The 18,424-nt window shown below is 41.0% G+C and overlaps 1 protein-coding gene across 13 annotated transcripts in view; it reads left to right on the top strand.

Annotated features, from left to right (window-relative positions):
* Positions 1–18,424, top strand: part of kcnq2 (potassium voltage-gated channel subfamily Q member 2) — a 146,006-nt gene that overhangs the window by 56,306 nt on the left and 71,276 nt on the right. For 12 of the 13 annotated variants that reach the window (XM_062979050.1, XM_062979051.1, XM_062979044.1 and 9 more), the window contains exons 3-8: positions 2,928–3,054; positions 5,602–5,777; positions 8,373–8,498; positions 11,557–11,667; positions 14,006–14,101; positions 17,794–17,888. In XM_062979050.1, the coding sequence (XP_062835120.1) occupies positions 2,928–3,054; positions 5,602–5,777; positions 8,373–8,498; positions 11,557–11,667; positions 14,006–14,101; positions 17,794–17,888 (731 nt within the window). Of the gene's footprint in view, positions 1–2,927; positions 3,055–5,601; positions 5,778–8,372; positions 8,499–11,556; positions 11,668–14,005; positions 14,102–17,793; positions 17,889–18,220; positions 18,272–18,424 lie in introns of all 13 variants that reach the window. The other variant, XR_010005655.1, reaches the window with a different exon arrangement.

The following is an 18,424-nucleotide window of genomic DNA, read 5'->3' as shown; positions in this document are numbered from 1 at the left end:
GCTCAACTTGCTGACCGAAAGGTCAGCGATTCAAATACGGGGAGTGGGGTGAGCTCCCACTGTTAGTCCCAGCTTCTGCCAACCTAGCAGTTCGAAAACATGCAAATGTGAGGCCGAGGGGAGAAAGGAAAGGGCTTGAAGCTGTTAGGAATTGTGGGAGTTGAAGTCCAAAATCCCTGGAGGGCCAAAGTTTGCCCATGCCTGGTGTAGACCCATATAATGCAGTTCAGTGCAGTTCAAACTGCATGATCTGGGTTTTACACTCACTATATAATGCAGTTCCAAATTGCATTACAGACCCAGCCTGAGTATTATAAGTATCACTCTGCAATGAAATCTTTTCTACTCATTTTAATTCTTTTGGCTGTATCCTGGAGAATCCTGGAGCATTTGTTATTTGTAGTGGTACTTTGAATTTTCAGGAGAGAGACATCAGATCATTGAAATACAAATCCCAGCATTTCGTAGAACAAGCCACGAAACAGATACAGCAAACATGCCCTTAATTTTGGCAGCAAGTAAAACCAAAGCCAAATTCTCCTCTTCCACATTTTGCATCTTGACGCTTCTTTGCTCTGACACAAAACTCGCTAGTTTTGCTGCTTTTAACAGCTTGGCTTTCCTTCCTACTGATTATGCGTCTCCTGGTGACAAGCTGAAAGATAGCTGGGAAAATTCCTGCTGAGTCAGGCACTTTTGTGAGCCTCCCAGAATACATTGCGCTTCCGATTCTTCCCTTCCATAAGATTCAGAAGCAGTGAAAGGAAAGAAAATGCCCCAAAAAGCATGGTACTGCTTGCAGATTCACCTCCATAGCCAAAGGTTGAAAAGAAAGTACAGTCAGTCCACATTCACTGGGGTTGGGGAAACAGAATCCTTGGGAAAAGGGAAAAAATCATGAATAAAGAAATTGCTATTTTTTTTATGTGAGATAACACTTTTCTAGAAATTTCAGGCATTCCATCTTTCACTGGAAGCTGAACATAGAATTGCATTGGAGGACCTGGGTATTTCTATAGAGATGTTCTCTCTAGGTCCTTCATTGTGACCAGAAGTTGACCAGCAATTCACACTGGAAAACATCTAGATTCCTATAGAGACCATATGAATCAAATCCATGAATAATCAAATTGTCAAAAGTCAGTTTTACAAATCACCTATTAAATCTGTCTGGGGTCCACTGTGGAAATGCAATCTCTTGTTTAATGCCAGGAAATGAGTTATGCATCCACCACCAAGGCTGGGATGGGGAAAACATAGGCTGTGGCCAGCATGTAGCCCACAGGGCTTTTTTGGTACCATTAGAGCCTCTCCAGAAAACGGCAGCTATGAGCACTGCTGTCAATGTGATAGTGAATCTACTCTCAGGGTGCATTTACACTGTTGAATTTATGCCATTTGACACCACTTCAAGTGCCATGACTCAATCCTATGGAATTGTGGGATCCTGGGATTTGTAGTTTGGCAAGTAGATCAATAGGTACCGCTCTGGTGGAAAGGTAACGGCGCTCCATGCAGTCATGCTGGCCACATGACCTTGGAGGTGTCTACAGACAATGCTGACTCTTCGGCTTAGAAATGGAGATGAGCACCAACCCCCAGAGTCGGACACGACTGGACTTAATGTTGGGGGAAACCTTTACCTTCACTTTTAAGGCACCAGCACTCTTTGGCAGAGAAGGCTCAAGACCTTGTATAGCTACAACTCTCAGGATTCCATATCACTGAGCCATAGCAGTTAAAGTGGTGTCAAACTGCATTAATTTGATAGTGAAGATGTATTGATTTGCTTTAATGGAGCTGTCCAGAGTACTGAACCTCTTTGGGAATAGGGTTCAGCACCTTGGATACAGTAACTTGAATGAAATAAAAGCCATCTGCCACAAGGAATCAGTCTACCCACTGAACACTGAACAGCTGACATTTTATTTATGAAGATTATGTTTGTTCCTGTCAGTTCAGACATACCCATTCCTTCTCAGCAGGACTGAAATAGACTTTCCCCCCTCATTCACAATGACCAAGAACTCTCTAATGTTTTCAGCTCATCTAGTGTTAGAGATTCCTCTTCTTCAGAAGAGGAAGGGGAGCAGGAAAGTGTCCATGAATCTGAGGGTGAGTTGGAATCTGAGGAGATTTTGCAAGTACCCACTTTTCAGGAGAGGCAAAAGGAAACAGAGCAGAGATGTCATTCAGCTAGGATAGCTGCCAGAAATGCAGCTGAATAATTAGGAACTGCCCTAGCAGCTGTGAGGGGACTCAGGGCTATAAAGCAGAAGCAGGTGCAGCCAGTTCTTGCTGGTAACAAACTGACTCTTCGCTCCCCTTGTGCCTGCTTCAAGTCTGCATCTGGGAACCTGCTCCTAAGGATTTATTGCTGTTTCTTTGTCTGAAGAAAGACTGCTATTTAATTTAGGAATTTATCAGAGACTAAGAACTGTGCTTGCCCTAAGACTTCCTTGCTTCATTTTGCATTATTCCACTGAGTGTGCTGTACTTTATGTTTTGCTGAAGTAAAGCAGTTTTATTTACTTACCACAGTTTTTAAGGCTGTTCTTGAAAGACAAAACAGGACATATAGATACATTATATCCAGGTAGGAAATTACATGGAGGCCTGTTCTCCTGTCTGGGCACCTAAGCTTCCCAATTCAGGACCAATGATGGTGTTGTCTAGTAAGCAGATTCATATCATCACTTCCCTTAAGTACTGGAATTTCTGGAAACATATGCAGGAAGAATGAACACATGGTTTTATAATATTTTTTGCTATTTATTTAAGTAAACAGATTGGTATTACAAGGTTGCAAAAAAAAGCCTAACAAAATCATGTTCTGGGTCAAAATAATGGATACACAACTGATCCTGCCAGATTGTCCTCCTTGTACTGATTGCCATGTTGGATTTATTCCGCTCTCTCCATTGCAGGAAATAGTCACCATTGTGGTCTTCGGTGTGGAGTATTTTGTCAGAATCTGGGCTGCTGGTTGCTGCTGCCGGTATCGGGGCTGGAGGGGAAGGTTAAAATTTGCCCGCAAACCCTTTTGCGTCATCGGTAAGAACTGCCTTGCTGCTAAACTAAGTTGTCAGTTGTCAGTTGCAATGGATCTTGGATCTGCCTGTGTCAACCTTCAGGAGGGCATTTAACAGTCACTTATGGACCCACTGCGAAAACTCTACTCTTGGAAGACAATCATATTCAGTCATGACTGATTGCCTATGATGATATGATATCATAACCATTAACAAAACAAAACCATTAACAAAAATGCCAAAACAAGGCATTTCACCCAAAACAATTTCCTTTATCAGTGAGCTCACCAGTCAAGAGTGTAAAGTGCTTGGCTAGTGTTAGGGCTTCAAAAGTGGAGAAATCAGAGTTATGATTGTGGCACAAGTAAGATCCCAGATCCAAAGTTTCCAATCTTTGATGCTGTTGTTTCACTCTTGAGTGTGTGCAAAGTGCCTTTGTATATCAGAGCATAAGAAAAATTAAACTTTTTTGACTTTTGGTCTTCAGTAAGTAGGGTAATGTTCATCATCAGGTTGCAGCTTTCCAGCAGGTCTACCCAATCAATTTTAAATCATGAATTCTATTACTATTGTATTTTAATCTTTGTACCATGTATTTTAATATATGTATTTTACAATAATGTTTTTAATATATGCATTATATTGTATCTGTTTTATGATGATGTGTTGTGCCCTGCCTTGAGCTGCAAAGAGAGGTGGGTAACAAATAATATTAATGTTGTTGTTGAAGGTGGGCTGCAATATATCCATACAGTTATTTTGCAAATCATAAAATTACGAAGTATGCTTGGCTGAAAAGATAGATTCCAGGGCTGAATAATATGTATTTATTTGATTTATATTCTGTTTTTTCCTGAGTGGGACTCAAACAGTCTAACAATATAGAGAAGGTAATAATAATAATAATAATAATAATAATAATAATAATAATAATAATAAAAAACAAAACAAAAAACAACAGGAAAAACTCAGCCGCTATCAGGACCTCAAGATTGAACTTCAAAGACTCTGGCAGAAACCAGTGCAGGTGGTCCCGGTGGTGATGGGCACATTGGGTGCCGTGCCAAAAGATCTCAGCCGGCATTTGGAAACAATAGACATTGACAAAATTACGATCTGCCAACTGCAAAAGGCCACCCTGCTGGGATCTGCGCGCATCATCCGAAAATACTCACACAGTACTAGACACTTGGGAAGTGTTCGACTTGTGATTTTGTGATATGAAATCCAGCATATCTATCTTGTTTGCTATGTCATAATAAAATAATAATAATAATACAAACTTTATTTAGGTTCTGCCCTATGTCCCTGAAGGGACTCAGGGCAAATTCCAACAAACAATGGCATACATTCAGTACCTTAAAAAAAACAGATAAATATTGGCATAAAATCCCAACAAGATCCCACATATGAATACAGCGTTAAAAACCTAACATCAAATTCAATCTAATATCAGTGAATTGCAACAGGCCTGCATATTTTGTAAAGGAGACATTCCAAGATCTATTGTTTAATATTATTTTTGCATAAAGTCTGCCACCCTATTATTCTTATCTGAAATGAATGATGCCTTCAACTTTTAGCTGAAGGATCTCATAGAATCATACCGGAAGACCTATTGATGCCTAGATAAGTGTTCTTTCAAGGTCCCCAATGTGATTCTGTGATCTTATTCCTTCAGAATTTCCCGCTGAACTTCCAGCAGAAGTTTTATTTATTTCCAACATTTATATCCCACCCTTAGGTGACCATATAATCACGCAGGAGACCTAGAAAAACATTTACAACAATAACTATCATTTCTGCCTGTACACAAGACTCGAGGTGGGTTACAACATCACTTTGGGCACTGCTAGCTCATCCAGGGTGATTCTATGATATTCAAAACTCTTTGTAAATCACTGCAACCATGTTCAATGAGCTGGTGTAATAAGCAGGCTTACTGTGTATTGAAACATAACATCTAAAAGTTAAAAGGCATTCCATGATACACTCTCTTAAAACTCTGGTTTTAAAACATTAAAAATTAAAGCAAATTAAGACACTTAAAGCGCACATTACTTACTAAAAACAGCACAAGTTTGAAGATTTGAAAAAAATGGTGGGTTATGTTAATGGTTATTTTGTAATTATTTCTCTTGTGGTCTCGAAAAACCTGAACACAATCTTCCTTGGCGATAGTAGGTTAGTATTTTTTGAACTGCATTCAGGGATGAGAAGAGAACCATTTCATAGATCCTCAGGCTCTTTCTGGAACATATCTTAGTTGTTTGAATGTTTAGCATTTTATATAAGGGTCCAACTTTATTATGCCATTGCATATAATGGAACTTGAGTATCCACAGATTTTGGTATCCACGGGGTGGGGGCTGGATATTGAGGGCTTCTGCCCAATAGCCAAAAACTGCAGCCTCAACTTGGTCATCAGTGTATCCCAGGTTGAGCTGATTTGCAAACAAGAGATAAACAAGAGGGAGCATTTTGCAGTGGTCCTCAAAGGAAAGCCAGGGATGTCTGAAGGTGGAATCATTCTTCTCTTGGTGACCCTGCTTCTTTTCCATCCCAACAGACATCATGGTGTTAATTGCCTCCATTGCCGTATTGGCCGCTGGGTCCCAGGGGAATGTCTTTGCCACGTCCGCACTCAGGAGTTTGCGGTTTCTGCAGATCTTGCGGATGATACGGATGGACCGGAGGGGAGGCACTTGGAAGCTGTTAGGATCAGTAGTGTATGCCCATAGCAAGGTGAGCATCTGGGAATAGGCTCATATTATCTCGCCTAAGTCAGTTTTTGGGAGACCAAAGACTTGACTCCACTAGCCCAAAAATTCAGACTCACCACAAATTCACTGGTGGTAGTCTTCATGATGACAGCAACTTTGTGTGATTATTCTGTTTGTGTGTGTGTGGCTTTAATCTAATTTTGCTCAGAATTACAATGGACTAAATACTCCAGAGTTTGTTTGAAGGGATGAGCGTTGGAAACAGAGAATGGGATGGCTTGTCCCAATGTTGCTGCTGCCAAAAATCCCTGCCGGCAACAGAGCACCACCTAAGCATCTGGCTATATTGTCTACCAATGTCAGAATAAGGTGCTCAAGTGATCACCAAGAAGGAGATGAGATTGGCTCTCTTCTTGTTGTTGGTCATACAGGGGCCTCAGTTTAGCACCAGCAAATTGAACAACAATGATGGAACTGGCTAAGAATGTTGTGGTGACATGAAGGACAAGGCGACAGAATTACAGGGGCTGGGCTGTGGCGCAGACTGTTGAGCAGCTGCAATAAATCACTCTGACCATGAGGCCATGAGTTCGAGGCCAGCCCGTGGCAGGGTGAGCACCCGTCAATTAAAAATAAAAAAATAGCCCCTGCTCGTTGCTGACCTAGCAACCCGAAAGATAGTTGCATCTATCAAGTAGGAAATAAGGTACCACTTATAAAAAAGTGGGGAGGCAAGTTTAACTAATTTACGACCTGGAATGAGGAAGTGCCGTCAAAATAGATGATGAAGCAGCTGCTCCCCCCTGTGGCCAGAATCAAACATCCCCTCAGGAGAAGGTTAAATTGCCTCTGCGTCTGTCTGTCTCGGTCTCTGTTTGATGTGTTCATGGGCATTGAATGTTTGCCCTATGTGTGTACAATGTGATCTGCCCTGAGTCCCCTTCGGGGTGAGAAGGGCAGAATATAAATACTGTAAATAAATAAATAAATAAATACAGTGGACTGAACTGACTAAGGGTGCATCCTCACTGTAGAAATAATGTAGTTTGTCAACACATTTACTATCATGTTTAAATGCTGCTGAATCATGAGATTTGTTGTTTTACAGGTCTTTAGCCTTCTCTGCTTGAGAGTGCTGGTGTCTCACTAAACTGCAACTCCCATGGTTCCATAGTGTTGAGCCATGGAAGTTAAAGTGGTGTCAAACTGCATTAATTCTACAGTGTAAATGCACCCTAAGATAACCAGGGATTGCAATGGCTGCAATCATTGGGAAATGTGAATTGCAGGGTGTTAAGAGGGGGAAAACTGCAGAAATGAGTGCATTTCACTATGTCAAATGTTGCAAGGGGGAATTCTCTTGTTCACAGTTCCAGTGAGCCATATCCCTCTTTTGCCATGGTATCCTGTTCTGTTCTTTCTTTTAATCATAACAGTGAGTCAGCAATCTGTGACCTCTGAGAAGACTCAATCCTCAACGGACTGGAGTTTTTGTTTATTTGCCTGTTTTGATCACTTAAACATTCATAAGGGTTGCCAGTTCACCTTAACTTAGGATGGGTGGAATTGGCAGAGGAGAGGACATCTGAAAAACCTTCCTAACAGATGCTTATAAAATACTGCCAGATGGAAGGTTTTTTTTGGAAATAGAAATTTTATCTCAGCTTTCCCATCATCCCCAGCAAGCATGACAATTAAGAGGAGCTATTATCTAGCACACCTATTATCAAAGCTGCCTTCTTTTTACCCCCAAATAGTAATGGAATTGTGGAATTGAATTGTCTCTAAGAGTAAGCCTGGACAGTAAGTATTTGGATTTTGGAAAAATGAATTAGTAGATTTTACTCTGTATGAGACATTTCTCTGATAAATATATGGAATAACTAGCAGATGCAGATACCGTCTGCAGCAAAAATACTGCAGTATTTTCTTAGCAGGGTTCCTCCTATCCAGGTTTTCAGCAAGAAGAGAATTCCATTGTTGGAAAATTCACTGGTAAACTTCAGGTCTCAATCATAGGATGTAGTGCCTATATATTATTTTTAAAAAATAATAGTACCAAACTCAGGATGGGCAAAATTTGACCTCATATTGCTGAGTTCAGAGTTTTCATATTTTCCATTTTGAGCTCTTTTGAAAGAAAGTTGGATTCTTTCAGAAGAAAGAACAGAAGTGCATGAGCCAGACATGATATTAAGAGGTGATGGGAAAAGGAAGCACAACTGACCTTCTTGGACTATAATTTCCAGAATCCCCACAGCCAGAATTATTTCCCCAAAGTTTATATCCTCAGAAATCAAATTCTCTGTTGTTGAACTTTTTCAGCTTTTTGCTTCTTAAATTTCTGTACTTGCTTCCACATATACAGGGTGTCTGAAAAAGAACTCCCTAGTTTTAATGTAAAACACATTAAAACTAGGGAGTTCTTTTTCAAACACCCTGTATTCTGCTTGTGCTTTGTGGAAAATCCATTGCATTGAAGAGGGTGGTGGTGAAAGATACTACTCTGCTTTTCTGTCTTGAACTGTGCTTTTGTAAGCTATCCTGAAACTGTTATATGGGATAGGATATGAATGTTTTTAAAAGTATTTTGCTCACTAAATAAACTGTTTTTCAGGAGCTGATCACTGCCTGGTACATTGGTTTCCTTTGCCTCATCTTAGCCTCTTTCCTGGTCTACTTGGCTGAGAAGGGCGAAAACGAGCACTTTGACACCTATGCAGATGCCTTGTGGTGGGGCCTGGTGAGTAGACAAGCCTCCTTTTCCATCATAGTGAAGTCTTGGTGACCCCTGGTAACCACTCACAAAACAAACCTGTTTCTTAGTCCCTCCTAACACAAATTTATTTATTTATTTATTTACAGTATTTATATTCCGCCCTTCTCACCCCGAAGGGGACTCAGGGCGGATTACAACGAACACATATATGGCAAACATTCAATGCCAACAGACAAACAACATAAATAGACAGACACAGAGACATTTAACATTTTTTTTCCAACTTCACGATTCCAGCTGTTGCTTCACTGTCCACTAGTGGCTGTACTTCCTCATTCCTTTCCTCGTGTTTTGCTGGCAGTTTTTATGATGTTGTAAATTAGTTAAATTAGCCTCCCGCATAAAGCATACCTAAATTTCTCTACTTGACAGATGCAACTGTCTTTCGGGGCTGCATAGGTCAACAGCAAGCTGGGCTATTTAATGATCGGGGGCTTAACCCGACCCGGGCTTCGAACTCATGACTTCTCAGTCAGCAGTGATTTATTGCAGCTGGTTACTAGCCAGCTTTGCCACAGCCCATTAAATGGGTTTAATTTCTTCTTCCTTGTTCTCATTCTCCTATCTCTTGCAATCTTTTCTAGGTCTTTCTTGCTCTTCACTGGGTTGTACTTGACACCTTATTCACATCCTAAACCAGTGGAATCTGGTGACTTCCATGCTAGTGAATCTGTTGTGTGTGTTGGTGTGAATTTTATAGGAGTTCTTTGGAGTGCTGAACCTTTGTTGTCAATACATTCAGACACCTAGGATAGCTCTTTCAAAGTTTGGGTAAAACCCTGGGATAATTTACTGTCCAACTGACTCAGAAGCCATCAGCTGACTTGTCTTCTTTCCTCCTCCAGAATTGATTCTTTATATAGCAGTGGATGAACTCTAAACTTTACCAAGATTGTGGTCCTCGGGGCAGGCTTTAATCCTTTATCTTTGCCATAGATTGAGCCTGAAGTAAATTCCTCCTTCCATCCTAGGGATAAGAACCTGTATCTTCTCACTTAGTGATTCCTAACCATGGATACTCAGATTTTTTTTATACTATGGCTGCATCTACACTGTAGAATTAACGCAAATTGATTCTAATAGAGCTGAGCTACCATAGCTCATGGTTATGAAATTATGGGAGTTGGTATTTTAAGAGGCATCAGCACTCATTTGCAGGGAAGGCTGAAGACCTTGTAAAACTACATCTCGATCCCATAGTATTGGGCCATAGCAGTTAAAGTGGTATCAGACTACATTAATTGTACACACTGGACAATTCCCAGAATCTTTGATAAATGGCAATGGCTACTGGGAGGCCCAGTGGTGACCAAAAGGTTGGCGGTTTGAATCAGGGTAGCAGGGTGAGCTTCAGCTGTTAGCCCTAGCTTCTGCCAACCTAGCAGTTTGAAAACATGCAAATGTGAGTTGATCAATAGGAACCACTTCACCAGGAAGGTAATGGCGCTGCAAAGATCGAACTGCAAAGGCTGTGGCAAAAACCAGTACAGGTGGTCCCGGTGGTAATCGGCACACTGGGTGCCTTGCCAAAAGATCTCAGCCGGCATTTGGAAACAATAAACATTGACAAAATTATGATCTGTCAACTGCAAAAGGCCACCTTACTGGGATCTGCGCGCATCATCTGAAAATACATCACACAGTCCTAAACACTTGGGAAGTGTTCGACTTGTGATTTTGTGATACGAAGTCCAGCATATCTATCTTGTTTGCTGTGTCATAATAAAATCATAATAATAATTTTATTTCTTACCCGTCTCTCACAGAACAATGATTAAAATATAGTGGACAGAAGATACGAGTTTTAAATTTGTGATTAAAATTGGCTGGGTAGACCTGCTGGAAGAGATACGTTTTAAAGATGTGTTTTAAATTCTGACAGCTCACTTAGCTGTGGGATTTTTTCCACAAAATTGGGGCAGCTGATATAAAGGTCCTCTGGGTGATGGCAAGCACCTCTGTTTCATCTGGATTAAGTTTCAATTTGTTTTTCCTCATCCAGCTCATCACCTCTTCCAGACATTCATTCAGAGGAGATACACTATACTTAACTGAGGATGTTTTTGAAAGCATTGTTGTTCCCTTTTCACAGGCTGGTGTGTAGGTTGCTGTTCATACAAATCTTGTGTTTAAAATAGTGGCACTCAGGTTTTCCTGGATGCCACCAGCTTTGGTTTCTTGGCAAAGGTCCCATGTTCAGTTTCAAATTAAAGTCAATATACACCTTGATAATGGTATGGGATCGGAGACAGCTTGAGATCAGTGTCTCTTGAATTCCAGCTCCAAACAATGAAACTCTTGTGGGATTTTAGACTAGGAAAGAAGAGTATGACTGGAAATGGATAATCAGATTTTGTGACCCCATTCAGTTTTACCTCCTGCCAGAGATACCACCACGGAAGTGGCCCCAAAAATGCAAGATGTGGCCTTTGGTGATTATTCTTCAGTTGCTGGCTTCAACATGTGTTTGCGGTTTAATTATTTATAATTTCACTTCTTAATGCATTGCTTAATGCACAGTGAGTGCATTTTGTAAAATTAATGAGGTCTGGGTAACAGAAGTGCACGCTACCGGCAAATCTTTGTGCATAACCAAGGAAGGGTTGTGTTTTTTTTGTTCAGCTCTTGTCTATCTCTGTGTGGATTATTGGATTAAGAGAATAACAAAAGGGGCAATTAATGAGATTCTCCGGCCAAATGAGCAGCCTCATTTTTGGTTCTTCTTCCTTCCCTCCCCCAGTCGTTCAGGCAAGCTTATTAAGCATTTGTGACGAATGGTGTGGAGAAGCCAGAGACGGATCAAATGGTTAATCACTAATCAGTACAAAGAGACATACTTCAAAGTATGAATTTTGTAATAAAATTTCAAATATTTGTGCATAATGTGTTCGACAATACATTAAAATTTCAAATGTGAATTATTTTTTTAAATGATTACTTTTTTTGATATGTGTTTTAGCTCCTGTACTAAGCTTGATATTATCTGGAAGAGCTGCTTCTGATGATATCTCTTTTCCCTCAGATTACACTGACCACTATTGGCTATGGGGACAAATATCCACAGACATGGAACGGACGCCTCCTTGCAGCCACGTTTACCCTGATTGGCGTGTCCTTTTTTGCCCTCCCTGCTGTAAGTAGGAACATGACAAGCTCAATGTTTATAGGGGAGGAGCGGGAATCAAGGCTATGTCAAGCTTAGTGGTGAAAATAGCTATACATGTATTTTAAAAAATAATGCCCAGAATTCATTAAAGTAATTATGAATGCATAATTTAAGAGACCCAATGCATTCACTAACTTGGGAGCCCCGGTGGCGAAGTGTGTTAAAGCACTGAACTGCTGAACTTGCCGACCGAAAGGTCGCAGGTTCAAATCCCAGGAGCGGGGTGAGCGCCTGCTGTTAGCTCCAGCTTCTGCCAACCTAGCAGTTCGAAAACATGCCAATGTGAGTAGATCAATAAGTACTGCTCCAGCGGGAAAGTAACAGTGCTCCATGCAATCATGCTGGCCACATGACCTTGGAGGTGTCTATGGACAACGCCGGCTCTTCAGCTTAGAAATGGAGATGAGCACCAACCCCCAGAGTCAGACATGACTGGACTTAATGTCAGGGGAAACCTTTGGGAATAGATAGGGCCTCAAAAGTCTCCTAATTCTCACTTACCAGGTAGCAGCCAACGAAAATGACAGAGGTCTGTTCCCCTGTGGATTGAGAAGCAATTGACTGACATTTCTATACAGTCACTAGAATAATCCTTGGTGCAAGAAAGAATTACAAAATGAATCTTGTATCTAATTATTTCAACAGGGAATGAAAATATTGTTCAGATGCTTTCTAGGCTCCATTTACACTGCCATATAATGCAGTTTGAAACTGAATTAAATGACAATGGAGATGGAGCCCTAGTCAACAAGGAAGCAGACCCCTGTTGTTAACAGCAGCCACTTTTCATCAAGAGAGGATGGGACTGTTGGGCTTTGAGATGCTTCTTAGCTATACAACTAAGGTGGCTGCTTACTTAATTAGTAGGTGATACTGAATCTATGGGGCTGCTTACACAGTTCCCAAAACTCTGTACCTTTCTCTATCCTGGTAGAAACACATGATATATGACCATTCTAATAGCATCCTTAAGGCTTTAAGGCTATGTTTCGCCAGCATTGTATCTGAAAAATCCTGCAAATCTCTTGAGAAGACAGGTGGTCAAATGTCAGCATTCTGGAAGAAGCAAAGTCCACCAGCACTGAAGTGATGATCCCCTGCCATCAACTCTGCTGTACTGACCACGTTGTCCAAAGGCCCAATCATTTCTCCAAAAGCAGTTACTATACTCTCAACTCAAGAATGGAAAATTGAATGTTAGTGGACAGGAAAAGAGATGTAAAGATGGGCTTAACACTAACTTTAAAAACTGTGGCATAGGCATTGAGAACCGGGAAGCCTTGGCCCTTGAGCGCTCTAGCTGGAGATCAGCTGTGACCAGCAGTGCTGTGGAAGTCGAAGAGGCATGAATGGAGGGCGAAAGGGAGAAACATGCCAAGAGAAAAGTGCATTAAGCTAACCCTGACCAGGACTGCCTTCCATCTGGAAATGTATGTCTTCACTGCAAAAGATCAAACAGAACAAGAATAGGCCGCTACAGTCACCTACGGACCCACCACCAAGACCGTACACTTGGAAAGCAATCATACTCAGACACAAGGGATCACAAATGATGATGATTTTTCACAGTTTCTTGCTCTGCTGTATCCAGCAGAACTACAGCTGTCTGTCAACCTTTAACTGCCATGGATCAATGTTAAAAAACCCTGGGATTTGTCATTTGCTGTGGCACCAAAAGCTCTCCGACAGAGAAGGCTAAATATCTCACAAAACTAAAAATCCCAGAATTCTATAGCATTGAGCCATGGCAGGCAAAGTGGGGCCAAGCAGTTATAATATTGCAGTATGGCTGCATCCCAAGTGAGCTGGACATGTTACAACCTTTGAGCCAGATAAGAAGACGACATGGGAGTTTGGCACCACTCCTCTGGACACATTTTGCTAAGAAAACCCTATATAAGGGTTTGCTGAAAGTCAGAGAGCAAAGCACACAAGAATAACAAATCTAGATACACCTTGGCCTTTTCTACACTGTCCTTATATCCTAGGATCTGATCTGCTTTGAACTATGAGTCTCCACTGCCAGATAATTGGGATAAACAGATAATCTGGGATCAGATCCTGGGATATATAGTGTAGAGGGACCCTTGTTAGCAAGAGAACACTTTCCCTTATTTTCACCTACATTTGTAAAAATGAGAAATTTTCCGAGTCATAAGAAGCAGTGGGTAACAAGTACGTTGTTGTTGTTGTTGTTGTTGTTGTTGTTGTTGTTGTTGTTGTTGTTGTTGTTGTTGTTGTTGTTGTTGTTAGAGAGAGATTCAGTTGATAGTATTGACTAGAAATTCCTTTTTCTTTTTTGCAGGGTATCCTAGGTTCTGGATTTGCCCTGAAGGTTCAAGAGCAACATCGTCAAAAACATTTTGAGAAAAGGAGGAATCCTGCAGCAGGCCTGATTCAGGTGAGAAGCTGGACTTAGAGCATGAAGCAGTGAATATCAAGATGGCTCTGAAGGAAAATTCCCTACAACAAAATGGTTGAGTGGATTCAGTAGGGGAGATAGTTAAATATTCTCTAGTGTCAAAAGATGTGTGATCAGTAACAGGAGTGGGAAGCGTATGTCCATCTGCATTTTGTTGGATTGCAGCTGTCCTCAAGCCATAGCCAGTACTGCAAACTGGCTATGGTTGTGTTCCAACAACATCTGGGCTGTGAGGCATTTACATTCTCTGTTTTGTATCAAACAAAATTCTTCGAAGTACCTTTTGATAGAAAAGAAAGGAAAGAGTCTGAGCTTGGTAGAGTTTGGAAACTGGCTTTTGTTTTTGGACTACATGTACCAGAGATGCTGCTGCCTGCAGGATTCTGTGAGACGGAATCTAAAAGAACGTTTCCAAACTTCTCTGTACTCTGCTCCAGTAAACAAAAACTTAAAAATCATTCAGTATCTTTTTGAGATTGACATATCCCATTCTTAAACAAAAAAACCCTATTTTGAGTCTCCTCTGGGAGAGATAAAGCGGGGTATAAATAATAATAATAATGATAATGATCATGACCATGACCATGATATTAATAATAATAATTTTGGCTGTATTTACTTGCTTTCCTTCTTACTCCACTTCTCTTGTGAATATCATAATCACTCTTTGTTCTAGTCCAAATTTTAAAAGCATTATCCCAAGGTGCTGGATTTATTTTGGCTTTAATTTTAGCACCTTTGGTAGCTCAATTAAAGTTTAAACTAAGACCTGGAATGGATCCAGCACTCAGTCAAGTGAAAACCACAACTGCCACAGATGGATATGAGAGTCTTGCTTCTTATTTACATTCTTGCAATAGTTGGAAGTGATTCTTGCTTTTTCTAGTCTTTGACTATTGGTTTATCATAATAAAATGAATATTGTGGAGATGTCTGGTTGTTCCTTGGCTGTTGGTCTGCTTGTAGAGAGTGAGTGAAAGAAGGAGAGTGCACATACTTCATTGTCATAAGAGGTACTGACGATTGCCAACTTGGATGGCTTGAAAAGATGATTGGGAAGGTTCATGGAGGATTAAGGTAATTCGTTATTTACCCATCAGAATGGCTCTGTATTTGCCTCCAATAACAGAGGCAGGGTGAATCTCTATATCAGTGGGCAGGCAGTGTGAAATGGAGGGTGCAATTGTACTGAAACCTTATTGATGGGCACCTCAGAGGCAATGAGCTGCTGTGATCTACTGTAGCTTTTCTAACATTGTCATACACACAATGACACATATATGGATCAACACAGTTGACTGCATTTATCCAGTCTTTGTGTATGTGTGTGTGGTGAGGTATCTGTGAGAACTGTCATGTAGCTGGATGTGCATAGATGTTGCACTACACACCTTCTTCTTTCTGCTCAGCTAACTAGACCACTGTGTTGTCAAAGGCTTTCACGGCTGTGATCACAGGGTTGTTGTTCCTAAGCAAGGAATGTTTATATATATATATCTGTGGGAAGTCCAGGGTGAGGGAATAACTCTTGCCAGTGTGAATGTTCCAGTTAACCATCCTAATTTGCAGATGTAGCCATTCAATGCAAATTAGGATGATTAACTGGAACATTCACACTGGCAAGAGTTCTTCCCTCACCCTGGACTTCCCACAGATATATATAAACATTCCTTGCTTAGTTTTTCCATACCTCACAACCTCTGAGGATGCCTGCCATAGAGGTGGGTGAAACGCCAGGAGAGAATACTTCTAGAATACAGCCCGGAAAACATACAACAACCCAACTAGACCACTTCTTTAGATTTCCTGGAGCCCATCATTGACTTCCCTTCACCTCTTTATAGCAGGCATGGGCAAACTTGAACTCTCCAGGTGTTTTGGACCTCAACTCCAATCATTCTTAATGGGCATTAGGCTGTTAGGAATTGTGGGAGTTGAAATCCAAAACACCTGGAGGGCCAAAGTTTGCCCGTGCCTGCTTTATAGGGATATCTCATCCGATTATGGGAGGTGCTTGCATTTGGAGGAAACAAAATGCCAGTTGGCCCTGCATCCTGTGAATAAAAGGAGCAAAGAGTACTGGATGTTTTGACGGCCTTTTGTGCAGCTTTCAGTTTGGGGAGATGCATGCATTTTCCCCAGAAAGGCACAGTCTGCATGCATTGCTGAAGACAAGCATCATACTAACTTGCTGCACCTTCCTCTGCTTTGGTCCTCCTCCCCTTGAGGCTAAAAATATTGCCCTGTGATGCTTTCCTGCTGGCACTATTACACTTTGGGGACTCTGTGGAGGTGATGGTTTATCCTCCCCCAGTGGACCTCTTCCTTCTGCACTCCAAGCCAGAACCCAGAGTTTCATTTGTTTTCTGAGGAGGAAGTGGAAGCCAGCAAATAAATCCCCCTGATTGAGCTGGCTGTGTGCTTCAGAGTTTAAAAAAGGAAAGGAAGGGGAAAGCAATCCTAAGGCTATTTATGCTGTGAATCCACAAATAACAAAAATTGCTAGGCCCAGAAATAGCTGCATTTGCAGTTCAGTGATATATTTTTAATTTGCTAATCTAGCTGCGTTTTACCCTTGTCCATTGGGTTCTCTCATTTGCTTCCCAACCCTTTTGGTTGGGAAAGGCTGTTAGGTGAGGAAGGATGGTTTCAAGATCAGATGGACCTGGTCTGCTTTTAGAAGCTAAGCATGGTCAGGCCTGGTTAGTACTTGTATGGGAGACCACCATATGGTAGGTTGAGGAAAGAATCTTGCACGAAACCCTGGAGTTGCATGTTGGGAGTGCAAGTTTAGATGGACCTTGACTCAAGTCATTAGTTACTCACAGTGGAGGCTGCAGTCAAGAAATCAGGAGAAGACTAGGGCAACTTCTACATGGCTATATAACCCAGATTATCAATGCAGATAATCCATATTATCTGCTTTAAACTGAATTATAGGAATCTACACTGCCATATAAACCACTTCAAAGCAGATAATCTGGATTTTAGATGGCAGTCTTGAGCTGAATTGGAAGACTTAAGCGATTCATAGAGATGTATCATCTGTTGGAATTAGCTAAGTCCTCCAGGGGAATTCTGTGGTAGGTTCTGGGGAAAATATATCATGGAAATGCTTGTAAAATCTAGCAAAATCCTAGGGAGTCCATTTTGGACTGGATATATGGGTTCAACAGTTATGGGGATCTGACTGTATTTAGTGGCTAAATGCTCTGCAGGGAGAAAGTGAAACTCCCAAATAGAGTTGCTGGGGTCGGGGATGCAGGACCCCCTAAAAGTGGGAAAAACACACATTAAAAAACAAACAGATCATTTTCCCACCTCTGAGAATACCTCTCTAAGAATTTCTAGGTCCTCCGGTGTGATTGTATGGTTAACTCCAATTAGTACAATTGCACTGGAGAACTGAGGGATTCCTAGAAAGAGCATTTTAATCCATCTGCGAATAATCAAATCTGCAAATAAGGAGAGCCAACTGTGTACAACAAATGCTATGAACCTTGCCAGTTTCTTTTCTTTTCTTGTTATCTGCAGCCACTTACTGAATCCTTGATTATGCAAACTAAGGAATTCAAATATTGAAACCTTTCTTTCCCTGGTTATTGGAACATGTTAAGAATAATAATAATAATAAAAAACAACCCCCAATTCACAGCCACTTTCATTTACAGGCTGCTTGGAGGTTTTATGCCACCAACCTCAGCCGCACGGATCTGCATTCCACTTGGAATTACTACGAGAGAACGGTCACTGTTCCGATGTACAGGTAAATGCTTTACTTTCCCCTTTGCTCTTCTTCTGTGGAGAGCCAGCAGCATCAAACCTATTTTGTTATTATTACCTTAAAGCAAACAGTCTGCTTTCATTGCTTTTAAAGCCCGCCAGAAAGATTATGTTGTTTTATTTTGCAAGTTTTCTTTTTTTTCAATTATGTCTAATTTCCTCATTGTTTTTATGTCTATTAATTTTTGTAATTATGTCTATTAATTTTTGTTCACCCTTTTCTCGTATGTGTTTGTGCTTTTGTGTGTGTCTTGCCTTTTCCATTTTTATTTTTATTTCCCTGCTCCTGTTATCGGTGGTATTGTTATATCACAGTTGGTGCCACATTGTCTGAAGACCACATCCTGGAGAGCAGTCCCTTGAAAAGTAGGTGAAAAACAAGACTTCCTTTCTTCCATGGTGCCCTGCAACATTTTGATCTGCATTAGGAGTAAGATCGTTTTTCGTCTTTGTCTGTGAGGTGCCATATTTGTGGCACATTACTCTTTTGGAAAACAAGGGACGGGCAAGCTGTGGTCC

This window comes from Anolis carolinensis, chromosome 4 (genome assembly GCF_035594765.1).
Source record: "Anolis carolinensis isolate JA03-04 chromosome 4, rAnoCar3.1.pri, whole genome shotgun sequence".
Taxonomy (NCBI): domain Eukaryota; kingdom Metazoa; phylum Chordata; class Lepidosauria; order Squamata; family Dactyloidae; genus Anolis; species Anolis carolinensis.
The sequence above is the reverse complement of the archived record's forward strand: the minus strand, read 5'-3'. Positions and strand labels throughout refer to the sequence as shown.